The sequence below is a fragment of the Falco biarmicus genome, chromosome 6, assembly GCF_023638135.1.
Source record: "Falco biarmicus isolate bFalBia1 chromosome 6, bFalBia1.pri, whole genome shotgun sequence".
NCBI classification, from domain to species: Eukaryota; Metazoa; Chordata; class Aves; order Falconiformes; family Falconidae; genus Falco; species Falco biarmicus.
The window spans coordinates 7396501-7418669 of NC_079293.1; the positions used below are offsets into that span (position 1 = coordinate 7396501).

A 22169-nucleotide genomic window follows, 5' to 3' on the forward strand; every position below is an offset into this window, starting at 1 on the left:
GAAATATTGCAATAACTTACTACATAAAAATTCCTGTTACGATTCAGAACTCTCAGGCATCTCCAGAAACAAGTTTTCATTGAAATATAATTAACTACGTAATATACCCTGCTGCTGATTCTCTTTTGTAAATGATTTCTTATATAAATCACACAAAGGCAGAGGTTATGGTTTACCACAGTCCTACAATACGCACACCTCTGTTTCACACCTTTGCTAATTAATGATGCTATTCAATCAGGTTTTATTTATATTTTTAAAATATTCATTCAAACAAAGATTTTCACCCAAGCAGTCAGTAAAGCAATCACAGCGGAAAAACTTACTATCCGTTTTCATTTAGAGTCTAGCACAGGTTACAACTTATCAAAATACTCAGCAAGAAAATTTGGTTTACCATACCAAGGATGGTAAAGTGGCCCAGACTGGCAATCTTCACCAGCCAGGAAAAGAAGTCTAAAGAAAACAGCAATGAGATACTGCTTTGTACCTTGAAGAAATCTGTCTTTTCAGCCATATATCTCAGATTGCCTTGCGTAAGAGGAGGTCTGATGACCACAGCCACTCTTCCCTGGTTAGGGCTAAGAGGCTGAGCCGTTTCCACACTGTTCAGATTTTCTCCAGTGACGAGAGCAACAGATTGAGTCAATCCAACCAGGTCCATCACAAGGGAAATTGTAACACCCTGAACACTGAAATCGCTTGCTTGCTTGCAAGCACTCATTAAAGTCTGTAGCCACAGTGGAGGCTGTACTTGTTCACAGTCTGAAATAAAAAAAAAAAAAAAAAAAAAAAAAATCACAGATGATACATTAATTTAGTGACTTGAAGTATTATGTGCTTTTCCTCTTATATCCCATGACCATATTCATAATTGTCCTTTATCTTTCATATTTCAACCTGCCCATTATATGGCTTTAGGATAATGTATGCAGGACAAAGATACAAATTGATATGTATCTATCATTAAAATAATCTAATTAAAAATGCAATACTGTATCGCTACAAATGTTTACTAACCAAAAATAAGCAGGAAAATTTGAACACGGAAAAGTAAAATAAATTTTATGGAAATGCATCCAAATGATTTCATGTTTTAGACAAAACTGGACTTCTGGTAGTTTGCACATCCTTTCATTCACTGTCCTCCTTCATGAAATTCTTGACCAGCAATCATACCTTAACACTGTAGTTTGTAGTCTGGAATAAATCTGTAGTGTTTTTTAAAATATATAATATACATAGCATGTAATATTATCATATAAAATACATTACAATATACATACTTACAGAATTATGTACATATATAAACTAAATTTAAACTGACTAAATGATATAGAGATTTTTCCTGGCAACACTTTAAAAGTAAAAGTATCCGTGAAAATTGATGTTTTGGGTGACAGAAACTCGATCCTGTTAGATCATACTCTGCTTTCATTGTAGGTCGTTGTTTTCCTCTTCTTACCATCCCCTCAATACCATACACTGGCCTGATAATGCAAGTCTTGTTCCCTGAAATTCACAGTCAACTCTCCAAGTAAATAATGTACTCTCTTATTTTAGAGGTACCGAAGTAGTTTTTCTTAAATCTTCAAAAATATCCTCCCTATTGATGGTGTTCCTAAAATAGGCAAATGCTTCTAGAATCAGACACCAGTGAAGTGGTATTATTTAATAGGCACAAATACAGCATCTACTTAGAATTAAGAGGATGATGCAAGTTCTAATTTATAGCCAAAATAGTTAATTTTGCAATGTAAATTGGAGCCTAAGTATACCTAACAATTGCACATGTTCTACAGTTTACAGATACAAACATTATTCTGAGCTTGACTCAGTCCCCTTTTTAATTTCTTCAATTAAAAATAGCATGCATTTATCTGACAGTTCAAGCATACAGCAAAATTTAAGCACAATTATGTTCTATCAATATCAGAATAATTTGGGTCCTTCAAATAAACAGAATGATGACTCTCACCAGTGATTAAAGGCAATTGGATCACATCACTAATGCAACCCACCACAAACATATTCTGTATTTAAGAACCCTTCAATAAAACCAGCCTTTTCTGCAGTAGAAAAATGTATCAATACATGAAAAAAAGTCTCGTGTGTGAATTACGGTAACTATCATTCTTCCATTCTCCATTCTCTGTTTCATCAGCATTCTCTGTTACGGGAAGCAGGACTCCCAGGACAGCTACGCAGCACTATTCCCATCACTATTTCCATCCACCCTGCCATTCTGTACAATAGATGTTTCATCTGCAACAAAATCCTTCCTGTTGATCTCAACTGCCTACACTTTATGCTTATTCCTCAAAGTCACACTGTTTAATAGACTGCAAACGCAACATCACAAATGGGAAGGTTCAGATGATGAACGAGCAATGCAAATCCATGACATTTAACAAAGTGAGAAGGATTCACTAGAATCACTGCCTTCATATAAGGCACACACTACTCAAGCTCTGTAGGTTTTCTCCTTTAGAGTTTACAAGGCAGCAATAATCAGAAGTGCTATATCCACAGAAAACTAATAAACAAACAGCTGATGTTTTAAATATTTTTAGTCTTCTGCCACAACACTTATTTGTAGGCTGCTAGTGTTTGGAAGAAAAAAAACCAAAAACAAAACCACATTTTTCAGGGTCATGCTGTAGAAACACAAATATCTTGTGCTAGATCTTTTACAAAAGGTAGCACCCCTTTAGCACTGCAATAACCTTAATTAATAAACAGCTGTAACCAAGGTGCCTTCAATTTGACATAAATATTTGATATGTCTGGATCTCACAAAGTCAAAGATATGCTCTGCTCTTGGCTGTATGATGAAGACATACACAACACATCTTAAAGACTACAGGAATAGAAGAAGCCGTCATGTTAAACTGACATGCTTGTTTCCAAAAGCCAAAAATCTATTCATCTCCAAGCAGTGGCCACCACTTAGCCTTTAATAGATTTTGAAAGTTGTGGATAAGAACAAAAAGCTGGACCCATGAAGTTTTCTAGAAAAAATAAAATCACAGAAGATAATCATGACAGTAGCCAAAATTATTGTAACTATTTCTTGCATGCTCCAAGCTATCTACCATAATACCATTTTAAGGCAGCAATTCTCAAGCTACAGATCAGAAGTGGAACCAAAATTTGAACTGTAAATTGAAGACTTTACAAACTGTAAAAAGGATTGTCTGTCTAAAATGTCACATTTTGCAGTAATCCAGAACTGTCCTCATTTTATTCACATTTCCGTATCTGAATGTGTTCACGCTTAACAAAACCCGCCATTTTTATTTTGTTTTCTAATGTAACTGTACCTAGAATCGTTTGCCAGAATTGTTCCTTTAACAGGAGCGAAGTAAAATTAATTTCTTATTTGGTATGATCTTTATTGGACAGAAGCTTATAATTTCCATGTATTGCACAAAGTGGTAAATGAGTACATCAATCTAAAATTGCCAAAATGAAGATGAAAACATACTTGATGTTCAGCTGTGGCTATTATGACAAAGAATAAAATTGTGGATCCATACAGTAAAGAGGAACATCTTAAAATCTAGATTATACTCTCAGGCTTCAGTTTGCATAATTTATATTTGCCACCCCAATATGAATTACTGTCAAATCCCATGCCAGCAATGTTCTTAAAATCTACGAGAAAATAGTTTAGTTTCCAAAAAGCAAACCAGTTGATACAGAAAGGAACTTAACATTTCTGAGAGGAATAGCAAACGGCAACACACACAAAAAGCATGAATATTATATAATTAAGAAAAAAAATATTTAACAGCAAAGAACAAAGAAGAATGCAGCTTACCAACTTCAGGCTTCCCAGGATGTAATTCCGAAGTACGGTTTCCTTCAGCTATGTAAACAGGAAAGCTCGAACATTCAAGGTACAGCTGACAAGCAGCAATAAAGGCAGAAAGGTATTCTTTCGGTGTTTTTTTCTTGTTTGTTTTCTTCACCTTAGCATCAACTCGTGATTCTCTGTCCCATTTTGTGGTCTGTCCTTGCTCTCTAGTGGTGTCTACTGGAAGCTCTGCCCCTAAGGGCTGGGACAAGGAATTACTCTGAATGATATACAGGTTGATAAATCTGGTTAAAAACTGTTGGACATACTCCAAACAACACTGCATTGCAGTCTTTTGGATCGTTTTCCCACTTCGAGTTGCCGTCCCCTGTGTCATTATGGAAGGAGGCTGTACAACGGTTTCCTCAGATCCCACAGTTGATCCTGTTTCAGTCTCTGAGGATGTGCTACCGATAATAGGAATGCCAGGCGCACCGTGACCTTCATTCAGTGCTCTGTCAATGTCATCAGTTGTATCTGCCTGGTACTGTACAAACTCAGTGAATCCACTTTCTGATGATCGACTGCTTGGAGGATTTTCACCATCTTCAAACACATCATTAGGATTTTCAAGTGAAATTGGCGGCACCTGATTGAGATAAAAATTTAATTGTTGTTTAAAATGGGTTATTTAGGTCCTGATGAAAAAAAAAATATTTGCTTCTCCATTTGAAAGGAACAATTTTATTCCAGTTTTAAATCTATTAATGTAAATACATTTTATGCAAGACGATGCTTGGTGTTTCAGAAACCTTGCCAGACAAAAGCTAACTATAACAAAAAAAGGAAGCATTGTTTATCAAGTAAAATACTTTAAATATGATTGCTTTTAAAATTTTCTTCATATCATAATAATGTCTATTTTTTATGAAAGAATGTTGAAATGCATAGACACTGGTATTATTAATTTATACAGCATCATAAATCAAAATATTCACTCATCAAAGAAAACTCTCCACTTCCAGCAGGAAGCAGGACATTGAACTATGTTGCTTGCGGTCACTTTAGCTTCTTTTAATACTGTAGATTTTAGCATGTTCTGCAAAAAGACAAGATATTTATCTGTTAATCAGAAACTGCTGTAGTCATACAGGAGTAAATGCCTGCAGGCAAAGGAGACAAAACAGAAGCATCAAGCCGAGAAGAATGGGAAGACTTGAGAGAGTAGGAAAAAGTATACACTTCTCCAATCACACTTTTTAAGTTCTCACTGTACAAGTAAATAATCACATCAGATATTAAACTATTTTAACATAGTAACTGTTCAGATATACTACTGATAGAGCCACCACAACTATGAAAGTTTTGTCACATTAGGAAGGCAGGATCAGTGTCATCACAACTACAAGTTGTCAAAACACCTTAAAAAAAATGATCTGTGGAGCTGTAAATGAAGAATAAAATCTTTCATAACCTAAAACATTTTTCTCACTTCCACATTTATACTACTAAAGCCAGCTCAATTTCTCAATAAAAGACATGCTCTTCGACTTAAACTGTCTATTAAATGTGGATGGAATCTCAATTCACAGATGCATATATGATAAAACTTTAACTAGCATGTTTCTTTTTATATACCAATCCTGAGATTTGGAAGTTGGGGATTTCTTTCTAATATGAAATTATAATTATAGAAAAAGAAACAGACTTGCATTTAAAAGCTACTAACGATTTGTAACCAGAAAGAAAAAAAAAAATCATCTCCTAGAAACAATAAAGAAGGGTTGCTCCGGCAACAACAGCTCTTCATGACTCATCCTGAGCCTTAATTCCTCATCAGTTCAGAATATGCACAAATCTGATTGATGATTTCTACTCAAAAAGAACCCATAGCAGCTTTCTGGGCTGCTCTAACCCCCTATAGTCCTGTTGGCAACTGGTGGCACAGTCTCCTGAGGAGAACAGGGAAACAAACCGAAATGCATGAATCAGTTGGGAGTAAATGCAGTTAAAGAATATGCCCTCATGCTTCTCATCTGGCTATCTTACTGGCGATGGCAGACATTGCCCAAGAAGCTGTCTTGCTGTTTGACATCCTATCACTGTCATAAATACAGAATTTGAGCATTAAAAAATCTGAATAACTTTTTAATGAATAAATATAACGTAACACACCATTATATATGGTGAATTACAACTTGTTTTATCAGAGACTGAGTAAGAATAAAAATGAAAATTTGAGATAGTAAATACTACACAGGAGACAGTGAAAGCTAAAAAGCTTGCAAAGACACAAAGGGTGACCCAGCCTTACAAAATACAACATAAGAGAGATCAGAAACATGCTAATTAATTTCACTCTATCTCTTAACAGAAGCCATGGCTACATACCAATTAGTTGCAATTGAAAGAAAAAGGCCACTGATGGTTCAAAGGGTAATATCATTCAATCAAAACAGGTTTTATAAAAAAAAAAAAAAGGCAAAACAACAAACAGGCAGGTTTCTGGAAAGAATAAGGATGGGATGCTGCATAAAGGATGCTGGAGTCCTAATGGACAAGGTGAACATGAGCTAGCAGTGGACCCTTCCAGTAAAGAAGGCCATCCACATACAGGACAGTATTAGCAAAAGTATAGCCAGCAAGTCAAAGGAAGTGATTGGTCCCCTCTGCTCAGCAGTTTTAAGACCACATCCGGAATATGGCATCCAAGTTTGCACTCATTAGTACAAAAAAAAAAAAATATTGATGTACTGAGTAAGTCCAGTGGAGGGCCACCACAGGAGCACCTCACAGAGAAGGAACAACTCAGAGTTGGACTGGCTCAATCTTAAGAAAAAGAATGCTAAGAGGTGGAAAAGGCGTCTTTAATTGCTGTCTGTGACTTCCCATTATTTACCTGAACAGATGTAGGCATGCTCAGAAATTTACAGTGAAAGAACAAGAGGCAACAAACACAAGCTGCAACAATGAAAATTCTCATTAAATAACACAATGCAAACAAACAAGCTGTACAGAGAAGTTGTGGAATCCTCATCCTTCAAAACTAAGCTGCATATGATCTTGAGTGACCTGACCTAGCTCTAAAGTAGAATCTAACTTTGAAATGAATCCTGCTTTGAGCAGTGACCTGCAACTGTCACTTCCAATCTAAATTATTCTATGATGTTCCTCTAGTTTCTTCAGGTGGAGAACAAGGATTTTGGGGTTTGTAATTTAACATACCTTACAGAGCCATAGTTGCATAGGCCAAACTATACAGTGTTAAAAGAGAAAAAAAAGAACTGCTGGCTGGTCAGTTTCTTTATTAAATGATTATAGGAACGGTAAAGTAAATGATGAGTAATAATCTGATGCATATAAATTGGGTGAGAGGAGAAACTACATATGCCTGACACAACTAAAACTCAGAATTCTTCTGAGACCAGTTTTTCCAAATGATCAGACTCCTGAAGTGCATTACAACTTCAAACCTTAGCTGATTAATTCATTCTTACGCCCCGATTCTGAAGTGATTTATAAATGTATAATATTAAATCAAGATAAAAAACATTAAGAATCAAGACTGTTTACCACAATGAAATGTACAATTACAATTTCTTAAGATGATCCAAATTTCTATGTATTATACATTAAACTGAATCTAATCAGAGACTTGTAGGTGTTCAGCACAGACTGAGAAATCCCACTTTTGCTTTCCACACAAAAAGTATTTTTCTATGATGCTGCAAAACATAATCAGTTACCTTTTTATTTTCCCATTCTTTGATGGAGCTGCTGTGTCCACTAGGAAGCTGCAAGATACCATCTGTACCAGCAGACAGCAATGGAGGTTGAACCTTACTAAGGATCTTTGAGCAGAGCCTGAGAGAATCAGTAAGCTCAGACAAGTGCAAAGTATGAAGATGGCTCGTCAATGCAGAAATCATCCTGAGCAACAGCTGAGGCAAGTGTTCTGTCTGTATTTCAATGTAAGTCTCCTAACAAAGTAATAGTAAAACTCATTATTGTAGCACCAAATTCCACGCTGAAAGTTATCTTCTAAAACAGTGGGTCCTATAATTTGCTTAACTGTGTTCTAATCATATGGAACACAGAAAAAGAAAAATTAATATCTTAATATCCAAGAAAAAGAAATGCATGCTTTACTTAAAAAAAATTTACAAAATTAACTTTACAGTTGGGTAAACAACGAATATATTTATGTATTTTCAGAATTGTTCATTATACAAACACACACATTACACAACATAACAAGGCTAAAGAATACTACTACTATTATTTTAATAACCTTCACATAAAATTTTAAGAATGAAAGATAAACAAGTTATTAAGAACTAAAGAGAAAACAGGCTGATTGCCATACCTGACACAGCACTCTCATACTTCTAGTAGGCTTTGAAATGAGAAAGCAAAGAATTGAGGAAAGACAGGTATAGAAAAAACAGTTCGAACAGTCTTTGCTACATTAAGCAATGCCAACAGTAAAAGATGATACATCTTATCATGACATTTAAAAGAGCCTTCAAAGAAAGCTACATATCTAAGCCAGCATACCAAACTAGAAAAGACTGTATTAGTAATGAATACTGTGTAGTTTTAGAGAAAAGAAATAGAGGATGGACAAAAATTTTCAGGTGTAAGCATCATAAAACCCACTTTGTTTACATCCAATCAGTCTATCAAGAATCATACAATGAAACCAAAACTTCTAAAGGTGTCCTCCAATTAATGCAATATACTTTCAGGAAAAAACAATTAACAAAGCAGATATAGTATTTCTGTGGACTATGAACATACAGAATCCCAGTATTAGCAACAAATAAAGCAATTCTTACCAAAGAAACTATATCCAACAAAAAATCCACTAACAAGCAGAAATTTGTCAGGGGTAACTCAGATTGCTCACTACCACCTCCAGGCCCAGTTTGAAGTCTGGCATGCAATGTCCTCCTGCAAAATTCAAATAGGGTTTCACGATACTTTTCCCTCACCTTTACATTGACCATATTTCTGTAACTTAATGCAAAGATGTACACATCAGCGATAATCCCTATAAACAAGTAACAGTAAAACGAGAGATTGCTTGAGTAGCTCATTTAGCCCCATTGCAGACTTTCAGACAAAGCAGCTACCAGCCTTTCACTGTAAACCAGTCTTCATTCATAAAATAGGGAAATTCAGGCTACAGAAAATTGCATTTGTGACTCTACCACATACAGCAATATTTGCTGGTATGAGCATTGGCACCAATAACAGAATTAAGGAATAGTGTTACTGGAAGCACAATAATTTTGAAGAAATCTAAACCTAAAATATAGCACTTGCGATAAAGACAACCAAAAGTGAAATAAAAGGCCCATGAAGCTTTAAAGCTGTGCAAGAGGAAAACAAAACAAGCTCTTCTAAATGTCCACTTCAACTTCAGTTGACTGCATTGTTTTACTATTGACAAGAATTTATAATCTGATGGGTTTTATTGCTAAGTGAAGTAAAATGGAATGTAAATCCCTCGTGAAATTATGTAGCAATCCAACAACATTATAAGCAAATGATATGAAAAAAGGAATAGTATTTTGTTTCTCCAATTCATTTATTCTGCTGGGGGTAGTGGTGAGAGCAGTGTCACATTTTCAGCAATAGCTATGCTACTCCTTTCCCTCTGTTTTGGAAGGGGTTGTGAACATACATGGCAGGACTGAAAAAAGGATTTATTTGAAATAGAAGCATTACAGAAACCAAGTCTGAAACAGTGACAGTATTTACCAAAAGATTACAAAAAGATTTAAAAAATTACATTTAAATTGCACTGTGTTAGTAAGCTACGTTTGAAAAGTAGCTCTCTACTTAACCCACACCTCCATTGGGTTACTGTATCTCTCCAACAACAGATAGCTCTCTTCATAAAACTGGCAGCCTGTTTTACTAAGCAAAATGGTCCCTTTGCGTAAGTCATAATACAAATTCTTTTCACATTCTGTGCCCCTACCCAGAGAGATCTACCATTTCATCGATTACTCACATATTTGTTTAATTGTAATACCTCACAAAGGATGACTTGACTTCAACTCAGAGCCCCTTAACAAAAATAGCTTTGAAAGAAGGCTCAACAGCAGGGAGCAATACTTAAGACAGGAGAAAACACTAGATACAAGAAATTCCATTTTTAATTTTTAGTGGGGGAAAATCATAAGAAAAAGCCTAAGTCAAATTCAGAGGAATATCTAAATAGGTTAAAAAGTAATAACTGTGATTTACCAATCAGAGTAGATGATATAAAGATACCTTACACATTCATGGCTTAAAATCAAGTGGTTATGCTTTCATTTAATGTTGTATCTTTTTTAGCAGAAAGCAATAACTGAGATAACACAGCAGGCCATGTGAAGAAAAACCCAAAACCAAATGAAAAAACATTCCCCAGATATTAATAAGGTAATCTGGTATCCTTACATATACTTACAGTAGAATCTACTTATATGTAAAGCAGCTTGTTGGTTGTTGCTCTTTTTTTCCCTTTAGCAATTCAGTCCAATACACAAAAATTAAGTCACAGGCATATTGGAAGGGATTTCATCTAGTCCAACCTCCATGTTGAGCAGGACTGCTAACAACACTAGATATATTCATCCACAGTTTTGTCTAGCAGAGTCCTGGCAATCTCCCAAGGAAGCTCCACAGCCTTCCTGGGGTAACTTATTCCACTGCTACACCATGTTCCTAGCAAAGCTTTTCTGGAAGTCCAACCTGAACCCATGAGCCAAGACGTGTTGCTGTCCCTTGTTTTACCAGCAGTCATTACTACAAGTATGGCTGTACCAACTTTGTAAATGCCCTTCAGGAAGCCATAGGCTGCTATTCAGGTCTCCTCTTTTTCAGGCTAAACCAAACTCACCTACCCCAACCTCCATTCAATGACCTATGACCCCAACCATATTAATAGTCCTCTACCAGAGCCTTTTTCCCAAAACTCCTCCTCAGGCAGGATGCCCCAACCGGGACACAACATTCCACACATGACCTTAGAAACTCTAAGTGAAGGGAAAAATAACTTCCTCTCACCTGCTGACCATGCTCTCCCTAATATCGCTCAAGACAGTTTTCTTTACTTATGACAGCACACTGTTGGCTCACAGACAATGATTCCATAAGGAATGGAAAAAAAAAATTCTACAGAAGTTTTACAAGATTTTCTCCTTGCCATGTACAGGTCTCCATACGTTTTCTTCCCTAAAACAGCATGGCAAAAGATAACACATTCTACAAGACACTCTTGGTAAAGCTGATGGGTTTTCTAGATACCCAGTGAGTAATCCTGTACCAGACAGAACAAAACAAACTAGCTTTGAAATCACTCTGGACTCTTCCCTTCAGCGGAGGTGCTAATTCTGATTCTTGATTTTAGCCAGACACTGAGTTTGTGAGAACTCACATTGCTGAAGCCACCAATCACACCTGACTGAAATTGGCCAAAACATCAAAGTTAAAAGGGATAGGGAAGAAAAAGACTTAGAGATAAAACGACCACATCAGACTAACTTCTTTGAAGTAAAAGAGCTTATAAAACAAAAGCCAACTTCAATTTCACACATACAGACATTAAGTATTATAACCTACCTACAACATTCTTCAAACCAACGAGCGATGTAATCCCACATATAGTAAGGCTCAAAGGAATTAAAGAGAAGATTGGCAGTTTTAATCAATTCTGCTGTTTTCTTGTTTTCTCTCAGTTTGCTGAAGGAAAATAAAAAGAACGTTTTACATTTTTACACTTAATTTCTGAGTTATGTAACTACACATCACTGAGTTTATCCACTGCCAGTTAACACTGACAAATTCTCCTCCCCTCACCCCCACAGTGGTTGTTGCTCTAGGGATCAGTATATTGGTAGGCTCCTCATAGTGTCTTTTCACAGTTGCTAGGTTTCTTCTCTAACCTTTCTTTAGTATTTATCTTCTAACCACATTTTTTATAGATTTGTTTTCCCCATGACCATTCCTACAACTGTTCCCTTCCCCCCTGCCACCCACCCCAAGCTTTGAACTTCCTCCACCTTTTAAGATACTCAATTCAAATCTTGAAACTCTTTCTATCCCCCTCTCTGGCTGCCTTATAGCACTCTTCATTTTTACCCTAAAAGAAAGCTCCGTCCACTTTTTTTTTTTTTTATTGTAATACAGATGTAAAGAAAGCCACAACTAATCTAAACCACTGACATACTGATTTCCAGCTGTATTAAGCAAGTATTTTTGTCATGGATGAATAATAAAATGTATGCTAAGTATTTACTAAAAAAAAAAAAAAGCTGTAGCCTTTCAGACCTTTGCACTGAACACAGAAATTGCAATTAATGTCAATGGATTCTGTACCATGGAAGAAACCAGGTCACAGTCCCAGAGGCTTCAGTCATGGTTTCAGCAACAAAAAGATGTATTATGTAATACAAAATACTGTATATTCTTTATTCACCTGCTTAGCTGTGTGTGATCTTTGTTGAAAGAAGGTTCTGCCTGAAGCTCCAGTTCTGCTTTGCACTGTGTATATAATGTTCGAAACACTTCAATCAGTACATCCTCTAAGATGGCAGGGCCTAGGGAGAAATACCAGCAATCACAGTTTTATGTATTACAGCACTGCTAACAGTCCACATCTGAAAACTATCCAAATCATTACGTGGTCAACTGAAAAAGAGCTTTGGTCACTGAAACCATGACATTCTTTCTATTTAATTTCATAAACTACCTCAATTTCAGAAGGTTCTTTTGTATTCCAGAAATACATGGGCATTTGTAATGCCTAGGAGTATACAAAGCACAAGTGGAGTTCTTTTCCCATACAGTGTGTGTACAATGACACAATTGTGGATACAAAAACACCCAGTGCAAAAACTACAGTCACATCAGTGTAGCCCACGCTCAATCCAACACATCCTTTCTGACAGATTATTAGTTTAGCAACATGTAAATGTCCTTACATGGATTCCTGATCAAGCTAGCTCATGCTGTTACCACACAAAAAATAAGCTCAAATATTTAAATGCAAATATAAGGTAAAATATTTTGAGCATCTTCATTCCTTTTAATTTGAGGCAGCTTTTCTTTAGTTCCAGATACAGTCTGCAGGATACTTTTTGAAATAGTGCTTCTTCAGATTTGAGCTAAATCTCAAGTTTGAGGAAAAAAATCAACAACTTATTTTGAAAGTTGTTCACTAAGTAATCCTGCTTGAAATATCCTTTACTTTCTCATGCTTTCTCCTAGCCTTATTGAGCTGCCTTCAGTTTGCTCAAAGAATCCTCATAACTCTGCTTACTTCATGAAATCTTAATGTACACATTGCCTCTGAAAATTTAAACTGACTCCCAGAAATCACAAAATACCAGGAAGATGACAAGTTCGTCAGATATTTTTTCTTTGTGGTTGTCTTAACCGCTTCCTTCCAAGTTGTGCTGTTTAATTATTGAATTTTTATGCTCTTATTATCCTGTCCCCAAACCTCAGGATAGACTTCAAAAATTATTTTGATTTTTTCAGTCACCTCCAAAACTGTCATTCCAAAAGAAAAAAGGCAAAATATCCAACACTTAATTGTTGTAAATACTTTTGTCTCATCTATTTTTGTCCCACAGTCCTCTGCACTCACCTACTAAAAAGTGCATTTAAACACTTTAAACAGGGGAAAGGAAAATTAAAACACCAAAAAAACCCACCTCCAAAAAAAACCCAAACCCTGAAACAAACAAAAAAAAAAACCCAAACAGGCAAACCGCCCAGAAACTCAAAAAAATACTTGCTTCCTCTGCATAAATTCTTTGGGGGTGTGGTGGTTGGGTGGGGGAATGTTGTCTTGTTAATATCTTTTATTTCTGTGTGTATATTAGAAGAAAGAGCAAAAGCAACAGCTGAGATTTAAAACAGTGAGAGTCACTATTTGATTAAAGAAATAGAAAAGATCCAATCTGCATTTCTTCCAACATGCAGTCAGTTCTCTCCGACTTCAACATACTATTTCCTGTATTGAAAGTCTAATGAATACATCAAATCAAATACAAAGCATACATACAACTGGGAAGATCTAAGAAATCTAGCTAACTTGCCAGTACTATGAATACAGCTTTTTCAATTTGACCAGCAAGAGAGAAAGCCAAGCGAAGCCATGTAAAACAAGTTAAAAGACTAGAAGTAATACGAAGTGATACAAAATTTACCTAATTCAGGCTTATCCAGCAAACTGATAAGAATTCGAAAAGGCTTTAAGTCTTGCATCAATGTGCTTTCTTCTCCATGCCCGTTAACTTGTAATATTCCAACCATGGCCTACAAAGAGCAAAAGCTTATCAGAAACCAGAAACAGGTTTTGAAAGAAAGATGCAATAAAAGCTGTGTATAAAGGGGAAATTCTCAGCAGTGGACACCACTATTTCATCTCACTGCAGCTCCATGCTTAAGTATTCTCTCAACTTTACCTATGAGAAGATTTCTGTGGAAAAGAACTTGTATATACTTAAAGTCAAAATAAAATATTATAAACAGACACCAATTCAAAATGCCGTAAGAATAAAAGAGAAGTGATGTAGAAACTGTTTGAGAAGGTAAGGCATGCATCTATTAAGGGCTTAATAAATAATAAACTGTCCATCTAGGATATACTCACCTATTGTGGTGGAAAACTTAGTCAAAGTTGACTAGATAGCAATGACAACTTCAAAACAAATGGGGAAACTTGAGTTTCTATACTGAAGCAGTTCAGGGAATGAGCTGCAGAATTTTAAAAAGCCAACAAAACCACCACAGATTTTGCTTAGTTTTCTCTCTGTGACTGGCTTCACTGAATCAAAACTAGTTTGTTTCTTTTACAGCTTCTAAAGAAGGAGGACAAAGAAAGGAGAGATGGGAAATTAAAAAAGGCAGGAAAACAGGTTCAACCTTGCTGTCCTCTATAAACCAAGTATTATCAGCCAGTATCCTAAAAGGAAAATCTTCTGTACTTGAATGTGCCTTTAGAAGGTCAGAATTTTCAGTACACTGTATCAGTGAATAAGATGAGGGTGGACTGGATAAAGGAACACACAAAGACTGCTAGGGAAGAAGGCAAAAAGGAGCAATGCTTTTAAAGTCTTTCAAAAGCAGCAAATGGTTTTTGAAGGCGTGTTCAATTTGTATTATGTAAAGCAAGCCACGGATTTTAATGTCCATAAAAACCTTTAAAATAAACACACATGTGAATTATTCCCATTATAAAAAATGGCCATTCTCCATTCTACTGTAGCTGTAGTGCCTGCTACCAAAACAATCAAAAACAAACAAAAAAATCAAATTAACTATCAACTCTACACTGTTAATTTTTTCAGACAGAAAAGCTTTAATGACACTGATTAAGCTAGAAAGATGGATAGATTTATGAAGGCCACCACAACCTAGCAACATTATAGGCATTTATTAATAAAAGCTCAGCGCATTTTGTATAGAAGGTACATGCGAAACTATCTCATTCAGGCCTCACCGCTACACTTGGATAATTTCTGAATAATCTGCTGTGGGAGGCAGAAGGGTGACAAGAGAAGGGTGAGAGTTCCAACAAGGTCCTTGCTGCACTGGAATTCTGGGGTCTCTTCCTCATCAGTAGAACAGTAGATCTCATTATCTTCAGATAAAACTGAAAGTGCGAGCTCTGTGCTGGATATCAGCTTTAAGTTGTAACGAGCTAAATATTCTTGTGTTAGCTACTAACATTGGTGTCCCCATGCTCATTCTCATATAGAGCCCCACAATTCTCACTGAGTATCAGAAAAATCATGACCTTATCAATTTGCCTTAATGACAAAATGTCTTCCTGACCTCAAGATCAGACTCACAGCATCCTGAAAGACATCTGTATACTTTAATTACTGTGACAGAAGGAGCACAGTTCTTGAGGCCAGGGGATCTCACAACTCACTTTGCAAGGCTTTTAAGGGTCAAACAGCATGACTGCCACTATGCTCAACTATTCCTGACTGCCAATGGACAGCAGAAAAAACATTCCCCTTGCCTAGAAAGGAGGAAGACCCTTCTTACTCAGACCTTCTGAGTACTATCTGATCAAATTTCTGCAACTCCCAAAACACAGAGAAGTTTCCGTATCTACAGAAGTAGAAGAAAATTCTCCAGTGCCACTTTGTGAAAGAACAGGCTCCAGTGTGCTGGGCTTATAATCAAATATCTTCCATGTATGCTACATTCATTGTGGAAGAGGAGAGAGAGAAATCTAATATTTGTCCTGATCACACTGTTATCCTAAAGAAACACATTATCCCAGTTCTTCATTTTTCCACTGAGAAGGTTTTAAATGAGCAGGACACAATACCACAAAACCAGAGAAATTACACAGTCATGTCAAAATGGCAAGTCAAAAGAAAGATACAACGTTGATCAGCATCCATTTATGAAGATACATGCAGCAATAAAACATCATACAGCTACCTGGACTAACATCTCCTTAGAGAAGGTGTTGAAATAGTAAGTGGCATGCTCCTCAGGATTGCTGTGCCTTGTACTTCTGGGCCCTATAGGGGCACCATTGTTATCAAAACCTTCAAGCAGATAAACAACAAGATGAATTAAGTATTTGTCCCTTAATAGAATATTTTTCCAATTTCTTTAAACTTGAAATCAACACACTAGCACTGACAACTTACCAAGATGAAGTCCAAGTAATGTTGGCAAGAGAAAGATGATTTTATAGAGTTTAATACAGGAAACTAAATGATAATTCCATGCAAGCAGTTTGCATGCAAATTACAAACTGTACTTTTATGCAACATTATTAACAAAATTACTACTTGTACAAAAGAAACAAACGTTCACAGACACTGCACAAGCCACATAGTCTGTCCCACAAAAAACATTTCAATATTATTATTATTATGAGAACACAAACTTCAGTATTTTAAATATAAACATATTTAATATTAATATTTACTAGTATAAAAATTTATTTTATACAGACACACAATATTACATTAATACTATAACTATTGTTTAAATAATAATATAAATATTGAATTTTATTTAAGAGTAATTAAGAACAATTATATTAAAATTTAATAAAATTATGTATTGTATATATTTATCACAAAACACAGACATGCTAAGGCACTTAGACTATCAGTCATATTACAAAAAATCAGTTTTATTACTCAAAATTACACAGAGACAGATCTTTGTTTCCTAAGTTTGTATCTTTTGTTTTACCAAGTAAATATTTTATTCTACAAAAAAATAGGCTTAAGAAAATAAATAAATAAAAAAATAAAAATAAAATCAATCAAGAAGTCGGTCAGGGTATCACCCTGTTCCACAGCAGTAGTTTCCACAGTTTTTGTCCCAAAGTGACAAAAATAGAAGGAAAGCCTGAGAAGATACATAGCCTTTAGCAGCAACTTAAAATAACCACTGTTAAGAATGGTTAAGCTAAACTAGATTTAAAGATATGTAATGTGATATTTATTCCTTGAGAATGTTAATAGACCACTCACAGTTATAAAAGAATAGGAACGAATAGTTAACACTAATTAACTAACATTGTACAGAACATGAGACTTCAGAGTTTTTCAACGTAACTGATCCCACCTTCCCCTAATGTTTTCTATTAGGAGTAGAGTATCAGTATAAAACAGTATAAAACCAGCACAGTGTCTAAAGAAAAACAAGCAAAAAAGCTATATTGCCATAAGATCTGTCCAAATATAGAGCAGATGGAGGTACTAGATGTTCACAAAACCGGACCAGGAACAGTCACTGTTAAACTATCTTCTGAAGTTATATTATCTTTCAGTGGAGACTATGCTCATGAAATAGCTGTAGAAGAAAGTTCAACAACTAAAACAGCAACATATTTTAAACATATAAAATATCTTTTTCAATGACAGCAAACCCATATATCTAATTAACCAAATTTTGATGAAACATCAGTGCAGTGTTTGATTTGGAAATTATTTTTTCCTTAAACTGGAAAATGTAGGTATGGAACATGACAGTGCATTTCACTTTCTTCAAGAGACAAGTAATTCACAAGTCAGTGTCTTGAGAAATGATTAACTAAAGAAGCTGGGATTTTTTCATATTTATTTTCTAAACCCCTGCAACTTCAACAGGAACAAAACTAATCCCATCATGCAAAACACTGTTTCTGACTTCCTCCCTCCCTTTGTAACTTCATTTCTCTCTCATGCCCCTTGACTATTTCCTCGCTCCCCAATCACCCACAGGCTACCTCCCTCTGATGTCTTAACTATCAGGTGGGAAAAATGCAAGAGCTGCTGCCGAGGTTTCTGGGTAGACTGAGAAGCACATATGTGCTTGCTGGTGAGCTGGGAAGTCAAACAAAAAAGGTAACAGCAGACCATAAAACAGACTTCCCCTCAAGTACAGAAAACACTTCATTGTCTCCAGTTTCTGTGACAATTTTAGGAACTCCCATGTCAGAAATCCTGACTTCTCTCAAAGTGGGCTGAAAGTGGTTTTAAAGAGTAACACACCATTTTCATATGACAACAGGCTTCATTATCTTAAATTAACATGCTGGATAAGAATAAATGTTTTCTAAAATTTGTTAATTTCTGGGTTTTTAAAGATTCCCTAAATAGTTAGGTCTTCCAAATAGCTATTATTTTCTGCTACCCTCTTCTGTTTACACACTGGTTTCATATAAAAAGTTAAATGGGTATTGTATTGATATTCTGCCATTTGGCAGAAGTAAAAGTGTGCATCCTGTCAATGATTGGTTTTGTCAATGTTTTGAAATAATGTTCTACTTGCACGGAGAACGTAAGTGATTGGCGATTTGTTAATTCAACCATGCAACTATCTAATGAAGCTTAAAGTCTGCTCCATCAATGCAATATAAATGTTTTTTCAGCATTCTTTTATTTTCATCCCTTCTACACGGTTGCGTTCCAACTGTCATTTACACTCTATAGTGCCTGTTCTCCATTTTTTCCATTTTATGTTTTTAGGTAGACAGAAGTTGCCTTTCAGTATCTATTTACATGGGCTCAGTGCACCATGCTTGCCCTTAATGTGGCCCATAATTGCTGCTATATGAAAATGTACCAATAATTTATATAACAGGAAAGAGTTCTGGCACCACATTCTTCATCTTTTCTGTTCATGGAGATAGTGTCTTTCTTCCTTATGATACAAATTAAAGATTTCATTTTTCCAAGAAACTTTCTCTGTCATATAGCAAAATACTGCTCATGAACATATGATCCTTCCTCCACTTCTAGTGAACAATGAAATGAGATACAAACCCACCTAGAAGCCATGCGTAAAGCCTTCGGTTGAGTGACATATCCCTGCGCAGTACTACATGAAGGGCTGCTGACAAAATCCTGATCATGTCTGGACGTGTTGCCTGAAGTTGGAAACATGATTATATTTATCTATAAAAAGTAATTTTGCTATGCTAGAAGCTTAATGTGCACTAAAACATAGTTATATTAATGTTCTGAATTTGGAATACTACAAAAAACCATAATTTTGTTCTTAGGAAACAAAAACATGACTATTTGGAATAGACACTTTGTAATAGTATGCACCCTTCACGAACAGCAAAAATACTTGTCTCCATTAACAGCTCAGTTTTGTTACATTTCACTTTATTAGGCAAAAGCCTTGGAAGCAAATTCAACTAAAATCCAGTATATAAAAATAAATTTTAAAAAATAACTTAAGAATTTTAAATACCTTTCAATCTTCTACTACTTTAATGTTTCCATAAGTCTTATTATTAAAAAAAAATAAATGCTGTATTGATATTTTCACTATTCTAGCACATAAGAGACACTCCAAATTTTCCTATAGTAACCGATATATGTGAACAAACCACTTCCACAAGCAAGAACACAATTCTTTACAGGAAAGTGCAGGTTTTCCATAAATTCTTACAGGACTGATTCTCAATTTGTTAGAAATTACGGAAAACCTGCACTTTCCTCCAGGATAAAATTAATCATAGATCATTTAAAAACATATTTTAGATAATTTAAAATCATAGATCATTTAAAAACTAAGAATAAATGCAGTCCAGAAAAAAATACCTAGAAGTTGTAAGGTCTGTCTCCCCATACTGCTAGGGCTAACTACTCACCCAAAACCAATAATCATTTTCAATTCTCTAGTGTTCTGAATCAGTTATGCTAAGGGGATTAACTTTTGCTGCTTTTGAACACTGAGAATTGGAAACTTGCACATGAACAGATTATTTGTTTTCTCATGAAATTAGAGCAAATTAAAAGCTTCTGTGTCAGCTAAACATCATAATTTATATTGAGTTTGCATATCCAGAAGTTAACGTTAACTTCAAAGTTTTAACACATCAAGTTAAAAAGCAGAAGGGCAGAGATCACAAAACATGAGAACAGCCAAAGCTATCAAATTATTACATATGACTCTGCTTCAAGCTTGGAGAAAATCATTAACAAAGACAGACTGAATACTGCTACTGACTTAAGAAGTGGAGTAGATTTAGGAGTTTGACAATGAATCTCTCTTATGTTAATAACCTACCTGGCTCATGTGGAAAGGAAAACAAAAAAGGATAAGGTCCAGCGTGCTCCTCTGTACTAAAACACTGGTGTCTTGCACCGATGTGCTTACTGCTTCCACCTAAAGTAACAGCAGACCACCACCAAAATAGTTACTTACTGTATTATTTTAAGAAGATAGATATAAAAGAAAACTCACAAAATAAGAACAGCTTATAAATAGTGATATGTACAAAAATGAAATTATTTTAGAATTCTGAATAATGCAACAAGAAAAAATTTGAAAATAAAGTTTTACCACTGATGAAACATATAATCAATAAAGATTCCCTGACCTATACAAACATTAAGCTTTTGGTTTTTTTATATTACCAATTAATATCTTAAGTTTAAGAGACAAAAATAACTCATTTAAAAAAAAAAAATACAACAAAATTCAATCACTTTTAACTGAAAAGTGTCATGAATGGAGTTTTATACAAAACCTAGAGAAGTTCTGAAACTAACTGAGCTTTGCAATACTTATGCACAAAACCATCAGCTGAACTGAGGCTATAATAAATAAACGGGCATTTTTATCTCTTCAAAGTCTACGTTCAAAGATAGAGAATACATTTTAATCCCCTGGAAGTATATTATTATATAAATAAGTAACAGCAATGTCTTCATTGTTGCAATTACAACTGAAACATTACCATTAATTCAATGTCACTGCCAATTATGTAGAGTTGATCCTCCATTGAAAGCTTCCTATTCAAATGGGAGAGGACATAGGTGATCCCAGGCAAGCGAACTGCAGGGCTTGTGAGGAGGCTGCCCCAGAGAGCGCTGTAGAACGCCGACTGATCCACAGCCGAGGCAACCTTCTCCAACAGCGTGTTTGTTCTGCAGTAAAATCAAGTCAGCTGAATTAAGACATGTATCACAGCCCTTGCCCCGGCCTACAATTTTAATAAATACACATTGTTACAGGAAGGTCAAAATTTTTTTTTGAGAGACCAAGAGAAGCCCCCCGTTATACACTGAACCTTAAAATGCAGCCTGAACAAAGTGATCCAACCAGTGGGCCTGTGGGCCAACCTGGCTTGCAAAATGCTCTTGCCTGCCCACAGCTTCTCCTTATATGCTCCTTCTGTACAAAGAGCCAAATAACTTCCTTATCTGCTACTTAAAGCCATGCTTGCTACAGGCAGAGGTTTCAGAAAGACAGCAGGAAAGCATAGCTACTGAACAAAAGAATCAAGCAAATGGCTTTTGTCCTCTCATTCCTTGCACTGAGCACTGCACTTCTGGCAATAACAAGGCATAAAAATATCACAATTCTTTGAGCACAAGCAATCCCTTCCCTGTCCTCATTTCTTCCCACTCACGCGGCAGCACCTCTACACCCTATGGTAGGCCCCCGAAGGCAAGCCGAGTACCCCTTGTTCCCTGTTGTAGTGATGCCAACTACACTGTGGGTATCTACCTATGCAGAAATAGAAAAAGACAGCATTACATTGTTCTTCACCTACAAGTCACGAAAATTCTAGCTTCTGAAGCTGGAAATATCAAGAATATGTAAGTACATAAATAATTCCAAGAACTCAAAGCCTTGAAGTGTAACTTCATCCTTTAATATGTTAAGATTCTACCTCAGCACCCCATACACCACAGGCAATATAACTCAAGTGGGGTTTAGTCTTGCTGGATAAAAAAAAAAAGCTACAACCTCCCAGGACCCCCTCCTAGAAACAGAGTAACAACAACCTATAAAGATAGGTGGATTATTGGTGTCTCTTACATAGGTGGTTTAATGACAATTTAGATATCACAACGAATAAATCTTAATGATGGAA

The 22169-nt window shown here is 35.7% G+C and overlaps 1 protein-coding gene across 11 annotated transcripts in view; it reads right to left on the bottom strand.

Moving 5' to 3' along the window:
* The window catches only part of DOP1A (DOP1 leucine zipper like protein A), a 68146-nt gene that overhangs the window by 29300 nt on the left and 16677 nt on the right, over positions 1 to 22169 (bottom strand). For 6 of the 11 annotated variants that reach the window (XR_008822601.1, XR_008822602.1, XM_056343867.1 and 3 more), the window contains 12 exons: positions 21027 to 21216; positions 20354 to 20452; positions 19100 to 19199; positions 16265 to 16374; positions 14011 to 14119; positions 12273 to 12393; positions 11417 to 11536; positions 8638 to 8752; positions 8166 to 8195; positions 7546 to 7779; positions 3824 to 4448; positions 491 to 765 (listed from right to left, as the gene is read on the bottom strand). Coding sequence is in view for 9 of the 11 variants with exons in the window: in XM_056343867.1 (XP_056199842.1) it covers positions 491 to 765; positions 3824 to 4448; positions 7546 to 7779; positions 8166 to 8195; positions 8638 to 8752; positions 11417 to 11536; positions 12273 to 12393; positions 14011 to 14119; positions 16265 to 16374; positions 19100 to 19199; positions 20354 to 20452; positions 21027 to 21216 (2128 nt within the window). In the remaining 2 variants the exon portion in view is untranslated. Of the gene's footprint in view, positions 1 to 490; positions 766 to 3823; positions 4449 to 7545; positions 7780 to 8165; positions 8196 to 8637; positions 8753 to 11416; positions 11537 to 12272; positions 12394 to 14010; positions 14120 to 14456; positions 14806 to 16264; positions 16375 to 19099; positions 19200 to 20353; positions 20453 to 21026; positions 21217 to 22169 lie in introns of those variants that run through there. The other 5 variants (XM_056343874.1, XM_056343870.1, XM_056343875.1 and 2 more) reach the window with 3 other exon arrangements.